The 15,346-nt window shown below is 37.8% G+C and overlaps 1 protein-coding gene across 1 annotated transcript in view; it reads left to right on the top strand.

The window, feature by feature from the left end:
- Positions 1–15,346, top strand: part of LOC104134036 (uncharacterized oxidoreductase YtbE) — a 39,406-nt gene that overhangs the window by 3,544 nt on the left and 20,516 nt on the right. Inside the window, exons 3-4 of the mRNA XM_009647537.2 lie at positions 683–931; positions 8,461–8,562. Coding sequence (XP_009645832.1) covers positions 683–931; positions 8,461–8,562 — 351 coding nt within the window. The remainder of the gene's footprint in view (positions 1–682; positions 932–8,460; positions 8,563–15,346) is intronic.

Here is a 15,346-nt window from a genome sequence, read left to right on the forward strand (position 1 = left end):
TCTCCTCCTCCTTCCGTCCCCTTGGCATGCAAAATACAGATCCAATGAATACCTACACAATAAGAGTTCAGTATTTTGTCCCTGGAACTCCCTCTATGCCCATTCTGTAACTCCTGTGCAGGATTCCATTGTTCTGGCTACCGCTGAGCTTGACGTTACGTGAATTGCACCTGCGGTGTGGCCCGGTCTGGGGTTGTACAATGCAATACTAACTTGAAGCTACCAGGAGTTCAACAGAGTAAAGGTTTCAGGATATGCTTTCGGCGAACTAAATTGCTTTTCACGTTACATTTTATTTCTTATTGTTAATATTTTCATCTGTAAATGTTGTGCTCCTATATGAAAGTTAAATGCCATATACTAATTTTCCATAAAGTCTGTGTTTGCTCTTTGGTGGTCTTCAGCCTGACTTCTGAAATCACTTCTTTACAGTTGAATGCTGTTGATACTTGATTTCAGTGAAGCTATTTCTGATCAGCGTCAACATTCTAGCACTTCATGTGTTTTCCCAGCCCAGAGATCTGTCAGTTCCTATGTCTTGCTATTACGAGATGAAAATTGAGTAAGAAGGGTCTGTGGCAATATAAAAAAAAAAAAAAAGGAAAACAAAAATTGAAAAGAACGATAAAATTTGTCCCTCATGATTCACTGCTGACAATTCACTTCTGAATTTGTTTTTTAGGTACTTCCCATCAAGGTGGCTATTCCCACGATGCTGTGGTCCATGCATTACAAAAATGTGGCATTCGTCATATTGACACAGCAAAAAGATATGGCTGTGAATCTCTCCTCCAGAAAGCCATCAGAGAGAGCGGTGTGAAGCGGGAGGACCTCTGGATAACAACCAAACTGTGGCATAGCGATTATGGCTATGAAAACACAAAAAAAGCCTGCTTGGAGTCATGTGAAAGACTTGGTGTTGAGTATCTTGGTATGAATCTTTACATATAGCTCATTTATTGTGCCTTCCATGTGGGTGTTTGCAAAGAATTCCTGAAAAAAAAAGGTGTGCTACAGATAGATCACAGAAACCAAATTCTGCCTTTATTTACATGTTTGCAGATTTCTTGTTGTGTTTGTTCTGTAGGAAGTTCACAGGCATATAACTGAGAGCACAAAATTTTTCCTTGTGGCAAATCTCTTAAAACAGATCAAGGTATATTTTGTAAAGGCACATTCCATTGATAAATTGACTTGAGGATCCACTACATGAGTTTTACCAGCCTTGCTAAAAACACCCAAAACCTGTGAAACAAGGATTCATAAACTTTACAATGATTTATTGGTAAGAGGGCAACAAAAATACCTAATTTCTTCTGTGGTCTGTTGAATCTCAAGGAATGGGTGTCCTTTCTAAAACTTATTTTTTGTAGGTCTATTAACTTTTGAAAATTCTGAGTAACTGCCTTTGGCTTGGTCTCTCTGATGCAATATACTTTGGGGAAAATGTTAGAAGTGTCTACAAGACTTTAGAAGACTAAATCTAACTAACACTCAGTTAGACTTACGCACTTTCAAACTTACCCTGATCATAAACTTCTTGTAGTCAAAGATGTGATAGTGTTACTCCCTTAGTAGATAGGCAAAGAGCTGCAATAATGCCAATTAATTCTTCGCAACAGGTCATAGGAGAGGAAGTGCCTGATAGAAATAATGATATTTTTTCAGAATGCTTTTGCTGCTTCTTCCCTAGCTGGAGCAATGAAAAGAAAGTGGAGCTAGAGGAAAATGAATTTAAAGTAATAATCTAAAATAATGGCACTGGTGGAGATAATGTTTATGCTGATAATCAAGGAATAATTGACCTAAGCATCAGACATTATCTGTCAGTGTCCTGAAAACCCTCATTTCGCTTCTCTTTCCTCACACTGTCCCCCTGTTACCAATAAATAAACTTTAATGAGGAAGTGAACAGCTTTTGTGAAGTACAGATTTCGCAGAATTAAGGGCATATAATATTAACGGCAGCTGTGTGCTGCATTCACTGACTTTTTTGCTTGGGTACATTGCAAGATGAAGGGAAAAAAAACCCCTGTATCTGTTAAAGACTGAGGTATTTGTATGCACATCTTTGGTTCCATTCTTTATGGAAATGTGTCCCTTAACTTCCTGCACAGGTACAGAATAATGCAAAATTAATTAAAATCTCTCTTTACCTGTCCCATGCAAATACAGGTCACTGCAAGGACACTTTCATAAACAAAGTTTCAAGCCCTGACTTTCTCCTCTGAGTTAAGGAATAGCATATTTTCTCCTCTCTGCTTTCTGCTTGTTATGTTTTGTCTTTGCTTTCTTTTTTTCTGCTGCTTGCTGCGGCACTGGTGCTGAATGTTGGTGAGAGGAAAACTTGACTCACTTCAGGAAATCATTTTCAGTGATTCCTTTTAGTACTGTATTTGCTTTTATTTTCTCAGGTAGTAGACTGATTAAAGTAGATGCTCACACAAATACTCAGTTTACATATTGCTGCTAAGCAGAAATACGTGAAACAAGGAAAAAAAATCTGAGAGCAAGAAATGCACAAATGCTGTCACTATGTGAGTGAATCCTTGGGCTGGCATAAACAGAACTTCAGTTTCTCAGATACGTTCAGCTGTGAGACTTCTTTTGCTCTTTTTGTAAGACAAATTTGCCTCCATGACATATTTCCACCACCACCCTCCCTTTTTTTTTTTTTTTTAATACCCTCACCCATCTTCCCTCTTTCCTCATCTTTCTTCCACTGATGTGGAGATGTCTGAAGAAATTTATAAAGCTCTTCCTGAACCACCACTTAGTCTGACATAGTGACCCAAGTCAATGCTGGCTTCAGTTTGCTTTAACCTGATGATTTGTAAACTGCGATGGCTTAGGAGATACTTCACATGCAATTCACTGATCTGTCAATGAGGATGTGACCTCCGCAAGAAGGGTGGGATGGCAAATGCAGTAACGGCTTTGGCTGCTTGAGTTTAATCTCTGTTGGATCAGCTCCACAGACCATTTTTGTTAAACACTCGCGTGAAAGGGATATGGTTGAGTTCTATGTTTAGTGCTGTGTATGCTGCTGAAATAGGCCCTTAGAGGAGGTACGGTACGTGGTGTGTTTCATGGGTCCCTGGAAAGCATCGTGCTTTAGGGAGTCCTATACCTCTTGTCTTGAAAGCACCCAGCTGGAAGGTGCTCTTGGAAGGATTTTTAAGCACAAAGCGGCAATGTCTTGAAACATGAACTTTTCAAGTGTTTCAAGAATGCTTGGAGTAAGCTTTTTGATGGAAATTTTGAGGGTTATCACAAGTCTAACAAAAGTAACTGGAATGCAGAAGATTGGTTTGAAAATACAGTTGTAAGCTTGTAGAACTAAGTTTAGATACCCTAGCTTTGTTTTCATTCATATCTGCGTTTTGTGTCCCTTTTCTGCTGGCCAGCCTATACCATAGGGAAGACATGAAATCCATGATGAGAAGATCTGGTAATAACAGGGCAATTTGTGTCCAAGCTTATCTAAGAAAGTAAATGCTTTAGTTACAAGTGTGTGTTAAAGCTGGCAGTTTTTCTGTGAAATAGGCATGTGAAATGAGGTTCATGAAATGTACCTAGATCAGAAATTCCTGATTTCATTAGATGATATTAACCAAGTATGTGGTGGTTCGCAGCATTTCCATAAGATATGTGATTCATATAGAAAATTGAAAGATCCTAAATTATATATCTGTGAAGTTAGGCCTTTATGTTGGAGGGAAAGTTAGTCATTCAGAAGACTGCAAAAACAAAAAGCTGTAGCAGCCCCCGCAGCTAAATGTGCAGCTGAGCTCTTTGTTCCAAAGAGGGTCCTGCTAATTTTCTTGAGGATCCTTATGGGCTGCACAGTCCATCCATGCAGACTGAATTAGAGACTTGGGAAATAATCTAACAGGAATTGATAAATCTGTGCAGCTTTTTAAGAGGAAAGGGGTTCCATGTTGAATACTGCCATGAAACCTTTTCAATAAACACTGTTTGGGCAAATGGTACTAAGAGAGCAGTGTTCCAGGATTTTTATTTAAATTGGTAGATTATATATCCATGAGAAGCTGGAAATTTGTATTATTTGTGGGCAGTGGTTGTAACAGATATTCTGCTCCTTGCATTTTCTAAATGTGGTCCTCAACTAGCAGTCACAGTAAACCAATATGAAATGGCAGCAAATCTTACAGGTTTGGCAGTAGCAGAGTACATTCCTTGGGATTGGGATCAAACCTCCAAAGTAACTTCTTCTTGAATGTGATTTGTGGGTTGCCGAATATATAAGCAATTTTATTTTCCTTTTGACTGTTCCGAGTCTGTCACATTCAGGCAAATTTAACCTATTGCAAATCCCCAGCTGGAGTTGGAGAAATGGTCTATCAGCATATTCAGTGTAACAAATGAATCTCATGAATGATGGTAATACACCCAGTTCAGATTGTGTATGAATTCAGAGCACTTTGGAGGTTGCTTCACATTGATCCTTGTTCCAATAGAATAAAAAACAACAAAAAAAGATGGGGAGGGAGAGAAAAATACATCATGTACATAAGAAGTGCAGTGACAGCTAAGAAAAGCAGGGAGAATACAATAATTGCATTGAGATAACTGTGCTAAACATTGAGAAAATATACTTTTGCTTTTAGGTTTGATATGAGCCAGGGCTTGTTCTTCAAAACTAGGTTTGTTACGGTGAGTTTTGACCTTTTTTTTAATATTGTATTAGGAATTTTAATAGAATTGCAAACTTTTTATTTCCATGACAACGTGTTGTTGGCTTTTAAATGTGCAAAATGTCCCGGTACTTTTGAGTCAAGAGGAACTGTGTTGATTGTAGGTGCTATAACCCCTAAGGAGTAATAAGTCACTCTATTTTAACTGTCTGTGTGAAAGCAGTTCACATGTTAATTTTAGTTTTCCTGCAGCACTGTGTTTTGACATTTGAGTGAACTTCAGGCCCTCACTTACCACTGCACCACTACAGCTTGATGGTGTGTAAAGGATGCTGTAAGAAGCTGGTAAATACAAAATCTGATTGTGAATGTTTGGGTATTTCTATTCTTTCTCAAGTGCATTGTGATACTGTGAATCATTGGGTTTTTTTTATTCTGAGTTAAGATTATTTAAAAAAAAAATGGTTGGAAGACATCTCAAAGTTTTGATTAATCCATCCCACACTACAAGGCACAACCACATCGTTCTCAACAGATGAAAATGTAGTCTGTTCTTAAAAACCTCCAGTGATAAAGTTACACGTTTCTCGATTACTGAAACCTGAAGCTATTTTGATAAATAATTTCAAACTAATTTCTTGCCTGCAAAATGAAAATAAGGGTGTTTATGTTCATGTAATCCCCCATGAGAGGAAATATTTTAAACAAAAGAAAGTGTGTGGGTGTAGGTGTGATGTGTGTACAAACGAAGATTAAATCATAGGCCTTGGTTTGTGAGGTGCTTACTATTTTTATTGGCCAACAGGTAGTATGGAAAGTTTTCTAACAGATGCAATAGAAGTAAGCAGATACTAATTTAAAATCAACTCTGTTTATTTTAATCGAGCGGCAGCCCCGTTGCTCGTTGCAGGGTACATTGTATTCCTTCCGCTTCTGACTGTGCTGGGGCAGTTTGTGCATGACTGGCAGAAGGACCGTTCCGCTCTACCTCTGAGATAAGGTAGCGTCGCCCCACGTCTTCTGCGAATGCTTCTTGCAGTCCAGAGGACTGCTCTTTGTGAGCTGGTAGATGCTTTCTAGCCCTAAATGCCTATATTGCTAACTGTGAGGTAATTTTTATTTCAACAAAAAGCCTAAATTAAAATAAACAGAATAGGATGATACGGACATCGCATACCTGACATCACCTTTTTAAAACAAAGGATCGACAGCTAATTGTGTTTGCCTTGAAGAGGTCTCAGACACTGATACAGGGAAGGGTGCTATACTGTGTTTTTTTAAATATCCAAGGCCAGTGATCTTTCCGTTATCAAATCTGTTAAGAGTTATCAAAGTTATTAAAAGTCATTCTTCTGAGAGTGCTTCAATTTCTTGGGCTGAGTAAAAAGCATCTTTATATGTGGAAATCCATGGTGTAGCTATTTCTGTGAACACTTGCAAACCGTGATGTCTAACTGAATATTGGGGCTTTTGGAAAAGTAGATTTTGGTGAAATTCTGCTGAAGTTAATGATTGTTTTTTGTTGGTTCTATATGACAAGTTTCTGCATAGTTAAGCAGTTCTTATTAGTCTTGATTTGGAGAACATAACAAGGAGCAATTAGAGAGGTGTAATTCTTCCATTTTTATGTGAGGTAGGCATCAGATACCAGTAACTTAAACCCACTTATATGTGACATTTGCTTTATTCCAGCAAAAAAATTTGAATTAAAACATGGCAGTCTCTATGCAGTGAGTACTGCCAATGGCGTATATAATTTTGGATCAAAATTAACACTTGATGTTAGCAGTTCCAAATGCTAATCCTTGGGATTGTGTCTAATATAAGTCAGTGGAAATTTTAAGAGACTTTATTGGCAAGAGAATTAGAGTAGTCCTGAGTTTTCAAGATAATCTTACCGAATGCTTTAATCAGTATCCCAATATTTGTTTTCACTTAAATGTCACAGAAATTGGAATTTGTTCCAATGCCATATATTGGTATTTATTCTTAATAAATACAACTCCTTTCTTCAGAGCAATTAGAGAAGTAATTATTCGCAGGTCAGTGATGAACAAGACTGCATGTGGGTTTTTTACTCTTTTCTAAACTGGGAGTGGATTTTATGTATATAAGGGCAAAGAATGAGCAACTTTCTCTTTCAATGTGACATAAATCCAGATGCTGCAGATCGTTATATATGAGTGATATTTGCTCCTCTGAGCAATTGTGTTTAAAGTCTAATGGGTTATTGATATCAGAAAGTGCAAATTTAGCTCATGATTTTTGTGATACACCCAAAATAATTTTTTCCTTGATACATCTGTAATGTATCTTGCTGTACAAAATACTGTACCGGTCTAATTAGATTCTTAGTGTAAGCAAGATACTCTAACAGTGTTGCAATGATGTACCCAAGTGGGAACTGGTGTATTATAGTGAATGTCATGTTACCTTTTCCTCTTCAATCGAGGTTGAATTTGTATTTGTAGAGGTGGGAAGCTAATATACCAGCCCAGTGGTGTGGTAATCATTAGTGCAGTCCTTAAATGTGAGTAAAAAAAAATACGGCAGAGGATCTGTGTTTTCACACAGAGGTGCTTTAAATGAATGGTGTGATGCATTCAAAGAACAAAAAACGCTGCTCATTGCAAATGAGTCTGTTTTTTTATTTCTTAACTCTGCATTTGAACTGCCAGAAAAGGAATATTATGAAGCACAAAGACAATGGTGCACATCTCAGTCATGCATTTATTTCCTTTTCCTGTTTTGTGTCAGACTAATGTATGCGACAAAGACCAACTCCTCTTTGACTGGGATGCCTGCAGTTACTTGTTTAATCTGCAGTTAGGATTTAAATAGAAATGTAATTGTTTCAAAGTATCTCCTCAGTTTCTCCTTTAGAATGTCTAGCGGTGTCTACAAACTTATAAAGGAGTTATAGATCCTATCACTTTTGAAATGGAGGCGATCTGATTTGGAGCTCTGAGTTCAATAGATGTAAATTTCCCATTTTTAACTTATGTTGGGAATGGTTCCTTTTTCAGTAGAAAGGTAAGTCTTTTCCTCCATGGAGACAACACCAAAAAAAAGTGCTTTCTTGAGACAGCTAGTTTCAGTAGCTGCTTGGATAATTTCATCAGCAGTAAATCTTAACTGTGTTTGAAATTGTGCTAACGTTTCATAAAGTGTAGTAAAACATAATTTTGTTCCCTTAAAATAATATTTTTTAAAATGCTTTAAAAAAAATCACAAATGCTGCCACAAAATTTTAGCAAAAAAAACCTGCATGAAAGAATGTGCTGTAATTTCCAACAGAAATTCATAAATGGAAGTATTCTTTAGAAGGAAAAAACCAGAGCCACTGCTGAGGTTGTATAAAATACCTATAGAACTGCCTAACATATATTTATCTTCCAGAAACTTGAAGACTTGTAGCACTTCAGCAGTAGTCCAGTCTTAATTACAGTGACCAAAATCCCTTTGACTTAAGTGGGGCTTGTTATGTGTTGAAAGTTTATTAAGTGCATATGTGACCATGAAATTCTGATGACAGTGGCCCAAACCTGAGCACATGTACAACTTTTGCTACCTTTAGTTGTTAATGAAATGTTGTGGATTTCATTTATTAAAACTAGATGGATGTGTACAGTGAAGATCACGGAGTAGTAATTGTAACTATTTTGATGATGATATGTTAGAGGCCATTATGGAGGGGAAAATGTTGTCTGTTTCACGTAGTTTGAGATATATCTATCTATCTATATATATATATGTATATTTGGACACTTCAATGAGTAGTCTGCTTCTGTTTCTTTTTTAGATCTTTATTTAATACACTGGCCTGATGCACATGTTCCGGGTAAAAGTAATCGAGAGGTCCGAGCTGAAACCTGGAGAGCAATGGAGGAGCTCTATGAGAAAGGTGACATAATAATGAAAACCTATTTTGGCAGAAGGAAATATCATGTATTTTGGGACTTGGGGAACTCATAGTGAGAGATGTTCAAAAACTTAATTTGAACTGGATGCTCATATTTCAGTGGGATTTGGGGGTGTGAATTATGTGAATCTCTTTGGAAATTGCAGCATTAGCATTTTGGTAAGTTAAATAAGAGAGCTTTGTGTTGCTTGCAGATAATACGCTGCCAAATTCTGCCCTGAAATTAGTGATGGTGGGCATACTTTCTTGAGGAAATCTACAGATTGCATTGAAATGTATGTGCCGCTACAGAACACCTTTGTGGTGGCCTCCTCTGTTTTAACTATAAATCATGCCAAGTGTTACTTCCTTTGGTGGTTTTTTTTTTAGTTGTATGATGCTATTTTCCAATATATCATATATTGTAGTACTTCATAGATCCATCTGTGTTTTAGAAAAGGTCAACAAAACAAATACAGAACTGCAGAATCTTTAGTACTAACTTTTGGGGGAAAAAAAATTCAGAGAAGGGAGCTATTCTCTCAAGCTCTGATAACTGTCAATTGGATTTTTGGTGCACTGCAAACTTCAGTTTACGTTCATGGCAATAGGAAGAGTAGAGTGTCCCAATCAAAATTTATCATGTAGATTTAAGAGGATTTTGCTCCTGAAGTATGCAGTATTATTAGCAACAACGTTGTAAGAGAAGGTCCTGTCTTGCAGTTCTTGGGCAATATGGGCCACCCTGTTTACAGCTTCAGAGAAGTTCCACAGACAGGGAGAAGACTTCCTGGATTAAGTAGGCTATCTGCTAACCCAGAGTTACTGCAGTAGTGACTGTAGCAGGAGAGTTGTACAAAGACAATTACAGGCTGTGTGCCACTACCCGTTTTATCAGAGCGATGAACAAACCTGTTCTCTTGCACTTCAACCCTTCGGTTACTTTGGGTCTGCCTCTGGAAACACAGAAGTAAATTATCTTTGATACAAAGTTTCTTCTTGCTTTTTATATTAAGCATAAGTGAAGTTGCAAAAAGTGTTTTCTGCCATGGAAGGGATTACAACATTCAGTTTTTAAACAAACACTACACCGACCTAATATTTCAAAGCATCAAGGACTTCTAAGTCCAAAGATGGATTATTTGACAAGCTACTTCATCTTTCCATTGAGAAGGTTTTTTTCTGATGAGTATTTAAGTTAGTGCATGTCATTAGTGCCTAGATATGCCATCTTAATTTGCTGCAAACAGGTTGTATTTTCACCTTGTATTGTTATTCCTATCCTGTTGGCTTTATTTTGCTCTTGCATGTGTGTTTGTGATCTTTCCTGTCTCACGCAACTCTTTCTTTCTCTCCCTGTCTTCCTAATGGGAAAGACTGTGAGCTCTTCAGTGGTTTTCCAGTCAGACACTGGAAATACCATCACTGGCGTCATAAGCAGAGGAAAAATTACCTTTATTTCTTGTTCCTATGAGTAATACCTCTTCACAGACATCCCATGTTACATTTATTTTTCCTGCAATTGCATTTCTTCAACAGTTTTGTCAATTTGCGTGTTGCTACCCTCAGTCTTTTTCTGAATTTAAGCATTCTGTAGACTCATGATTCATTTAGCTGAGTGTAAGTTTTCCAGCTCTGGTTGTCTAAATTACCTCAGTTAGATCATCTCCAGCGGAAGGAAAACTTATAAATCTGGTTGAATCAAGTGCCTTAGAACATTAATGTCCCCATTTTTGCTTTAGGGGATACAGATTCTAGATGTCCTGACCATAACTATGTGTTATTGAAACGACAGGCAAATCGTTAACCACTCTGGACATGGAAATGCAATGATTCCTGAGGAAAATGTTAAATAATTTGTTTGCATGGTTAACCACTAGACTTTCCACTGAAGATTAAACACTTGCTGCATATCTTTATGTGACTTGCTATGTGTTATGTGAGCAACATGTGAGCCTTGGCATGAACTGAATATAGGATTTGGTCAAAGTCCTTACTTGAGGAAAAAACCCCATCATCTTCGTCTATTGAGGGAAAAATTGTAAGTTCTGTACTCAACAGGTGAGTTCTTTGTCTTCTTTGAACCTGACATTTGGTTCAGGTTGTCATTAGTTCCTGTTTGCAACCCTGTTACTTTTTCTTTTTAGGAAATGTTTATTCTGGGGAAAAAAAAAAAATTAGTAGAAACTAAAAGCTTCACACTTCAGGATTGACCATTCAAACGAGTAATACACTTCTGCAGTGAATTCACAAAGGAAATACTGAAATTATTCTAGTTGCTAGTGTGTTTAGCAGCTAGCTGTGTCCACGCTGAACTGCAGGGACAGTAAACACTGCTCTCTGTAGAAAAACAATTGTTTTGTGTGGTGGGACTGATAATGCGTATCCATCTGCAGGAGGCTTAGGAGATGGTTAAAAGATCTCAATATTGACCTAAGTCTTTGGTCTGGCTGAAGTTAACAAGATTTTCTTCAATTACTTCTCTGTATTCACGGATCGTTTGGGTGCAGATAGTTGAAAATCTCATTCTTTTGACTTCAATTTAAATGCAGGTTAATGTTTATTCTGCACAATTCCACTTACCTGGGGCAAGCAATATTTTAAAATAATGTAAATTACTCATAATCATTTTTATTGTTATTACCAATTGCTGCAGCAGGAGGATGAATAAACTGTTAGTAACCAAGACTGTAAAAGTCTTTAATGCAGACTTTTTTAAGATTGTGTTAAGTTTTAGATTGGTCACAAAGGTCACAAGTTGACATAAGAAAAATCCCAACTGCATCTACATTCACAGCTTTGAGATTTTTATTTTTTTTTAGGTCATGTCTACAAAGCTAGATTCAACCAGGTTCATCTGAGAGCCAGCACATAGCAGCTGAGACACAGGGCTGCAGTAGCACAACTTGCAGGGCTTCTGGCATCTTCTCACCCAGCAAACTGAGGAGACACCAGAGATTCTGGGTCTGTCCCCCTGGTCAGGTCAGCATGCACTAATTTATAAGATGCTGCCCCCAGATAATAAAAAATCTGTGTGACAGGTTAAAAAGAAATCTGAATTATTTGTCAAAAATATTAAAATAAATGCTTTGGGAAACAGAAAACTTGCATAAAATGTTGAGTCAAATTTTAGTAGACTCCTAAGTACCTCTGGCTGTAGAACTAGCAGGTTTATTGTTATTTGAATGCAGCATGTGCCAGTGAAATTGGTGTGTAAACCGGTAGGTGTGCATTCATGGAGATGTGTGGGCATCTTTAAATTTACTGTTTCTTAATCCTTGACTGCTTAGTAGTGCTTCCTATATATATACTCTTAATGAAGGTTTGGAGTTGAGCTGTTACATCAGAATATTCTCCTGAATAGAAAATAATAGGTTCAGGTGACGAGAAATATCCTTTGCTATCTCTGAAAAATCCCCACTGTGGCTTACCTCTATACTGTTTTTGTATTTCATCAAAAGGTGTTTGAGGTTAACGTTTTTCAAAAGAATCTCTTGTCCTGATGCTATTTGAATGGGAAACACAAACAATTTAAAATGAGAACCTGAATAGTATTTGTTAGAGATCTGGTTACCCTCTCCAGTTGACTGCGTACCATGCTGTAGTTTTGGCCTGCACTCCTTGGATCCAACGTGCTTTGTGTCTTTGGAAACTAAACAGAATCTGGTTACTGCCCCAAGGCTGGGGAGCCCCAAGAACACACTTGAAAGCAGGTTTCATATTTTAGCACCTTCACCATTGTGCTTGAATCCACAGTTGCCTAAGGCAACTGAGCAGCTATCTCAAGATCTGCCTTCAGGTTAAAACAATTTCTCAGAATCCTGGATGTTTTTCTTGAGATTTTTCATGAGGGAGACCATGACAGGTAGGAGAGAACACCCAAAAACACTCAGAGGGATTCTGAAGCCACTGTTGTCCTTTACTGTAATAGTATGAGATAATACATTTATTATCTATATTAAAGTAACACACCCGAAAGTTTTACCTTCTTCAGGTGTTTTAATCCCTCTGGGTTGTGTCTGGAACATGGTCCTGTGTCTTTCTGATTTGTCTTTCAGCTACAGATTTTTTTGGCCAAACATGCTCATCTTTTATTTTCTCCTGACTAACTCCTTCAGTATGTTTCTTGGAGTCCATTAAAAGTCCTACCAGCATCTTTCCTTCTTTAACCTGAAATCTGTATATTTTTACCCTCTACCCTTTCTTCCCTATGAAAAAGGCAAGGTTATACTTTTAGTTTGCTTTTTTAGTATTCCTGTTGTATAGCCAGAGTCCAGTCATTAAATTTGCTGGTTTCCCTAAATATCTTTCCAGGGAAAAATGTCATACAGTCCTGGAGAGCAAAGGTAGATGCGTATCTATGGTGGTATACAAACCTATAGCAATTGTATCATTCCATAACATGAACCAGGACTTATAAATTGTATGTACCTTTGCCCAAATAAATGACAAGTGTTCTAATATACTTTTTGTATTTAATGAATCGTAACACTGCTTGATTCATGAGATGTTCACATGCTGGTTAAGAAAGGATTCAGTGCAGAGATTTCTGTTTTGTCTTCCAGTCTGTTGTCTTCCCTAAGTCTTCAGACGCTGGGATTTGCATGCACTTAGGCCCAGCCTTGCTTCCAGAGGGAATTGTGCCATCTCTTTTAGTAGCTCGGGGATCAGAATTCTGCACCTGGCCTTGGTAGTCAGCCCAAGTGATCGGATGATTTTCTAACGGAAAAGCTCCTGAGGAACTGCAGCAATTCCCACTCTCAGTCATTGCAGCTGCTTTATGTTGAGAATTAAGAACAAATGAATGGGGGAGGATAATTACAATTTTTTTTACTGTTTCTAGAATTGTAGTGTGTACCTGAGAGTACAGGAAAAAGGCACTACCTGCACTAAAAACTCCCATTTAAAAATGCTGGGTGAATTCTGATAGACCAAGCTGATAACTCTTTATTCATAGCTGGAAAGACCTTATTGTTAAACTGGTTTCTACTAGCTGAGGACAACCTTACAGTTTCAAGAATTAGTTGCTTTAAATGCTGCTATTCCTGAGAACATAGCATTTGTTTTGTTTTCTTTTGATCTTCTGTGACTTGTTAATCTGCCCCAGTTTGATCAGAGCTGTTTCACAGGAGCCTGGTGACTCTGTCACTGCGTGTGCATCTGTCTTAAGATCACAGTCGGAGTAAAGAAGTTTCTATCTGTACTACAGTGCTGAGAGGCAGAGAATTCTAGATGTGTGTCTTTGTTCAACAGCCTGCATGCACGTTTTCCTTTAAAGAGTTATGGGATAAACAGGGCTGAGGGAAAAGGGAGAAAAAAAATTCTTAATTTTGGTCAGTGATGCATTTGTGTATAATAACTGGTTCTCTCTGTTGTAACAGCTGAAATCAACTAGGATTCTTGTAATATCAAGGCTGTGGTTTGAATTTTTGTGGTCTCGTACATTGTCATTTTGTGGAATTATCCCCTCCAGTACCGCAAGACAGAGGCCAGACTGCCTGCAGAACCCATTCCAAGATACATACATTGAGTCAAATATTCCCTTGACAGCTGCAACATTCCTATATAGGCATTTGTCTGCTGGCAGATGAAAGCCGTGTGGCAAGCTGCTTTGACATCATGAATAGTCATTATGTATGCTCCCTGGTAATTGGTCTGCTCCTAGCAAAATGACCCTTTCCATATGCAGTGTCTTTAATGACCTTGATTTTGGCCTTGTGGCTAGCCCATCATCTCGGCAAGCTTTTCATACACACATGCACATGATTATTTGTCCCTCCATCTAAAAATGCTGGGAAGAATGAGGGCTTCCAGCCCGCTTTTGCCTGGAGTTGGCAGTAACGTGGTGGTTGTTCCGGATTCGGATCCCACTGCGACTCGGTGCCATTTTACTAAGAGCAAAATTTTCCGCTTATCTTTTTAGTGTAAGCAGAGCAGCTTGTGCTTACAGGAGATATTCATACTTGCATCAGAAATCCCTTAAAGTGTTAACACACGATTTCGTTAAACATAGAGAAATGCTCTTCAAAATAAATACAATTACTCCATTAATATGGTAGTTTAATAGTCTTTGTGTATGATTTGAGGAGAATCCCATAAAGAAACAAATTGTTTAGCCCGGTAATTGAAGCCATGTCACCGTGTTCTTGGAGAAAGGTTACGTTTTGCCCAGTTCCAAGTGAGAGAAGAATCCTAATCAACCTCAACAATATTTTTGTCCTTTTCATCTTTGGGCATAGACCAGTTCAATCAGCATCTTTTCTTCCTCCATTTTCTGTCAGCTCCTAAAAATACGGCTGAGGGTTCAGTAAACCGAATACAGTTTTTGTGTAGGCGGCACAGATGTCTAGTACATCCTTTCCTAGATGACACATTCTGCATTTATTCTACTGAAAAATTACTTTAAATTTAGACTTATATTGTCAAATGATGAACAGCTGACAATTTGCAAACATTTGTGTTGCAGTTCCATAAAATGTTTATCTCCAGAGTGTTTATGTTGGTAGAAGTCATATGTGAATATGTGTATGTAAGCTGCACTAAAGTTTTAATAAGTACAAGCAAGTAACTAGTCTTCCTAGCAACATTCATATTGTCCATAGTGTTATCTCCTTACAGATGAAGGTGCTCATGGGGTTGTTATTATCAGAAACACAGCTCAAAAATGTGTTTTCATGGGTTGAAGGTGGTTGCAGTTGGTGAGGATGTTGGTTGCACCACACCCTGTTGATCAGATAAGACAGCAATTAAAGACGTAGGCAAAAAAAAAAAAAAAAAAAAAAAAAAA

The sequence above is a fragment of the Egretta garzetta genome, unplaced genomic scaffold, assembly GCF_000687185.1.
Source record: "Egretta garzetta isolate BGI_Z169 unplaced genomic scaffold, ASM68718v1 scaffold149, whole genome shotgun sequence".
Classification (NCBI taxonomy): domain Eukaryota; kingdom Metazoa; phylum Chordata; class Aves; order Pelecaniformes; family Ardeidae; genus Egretta; species Egretta garzetta.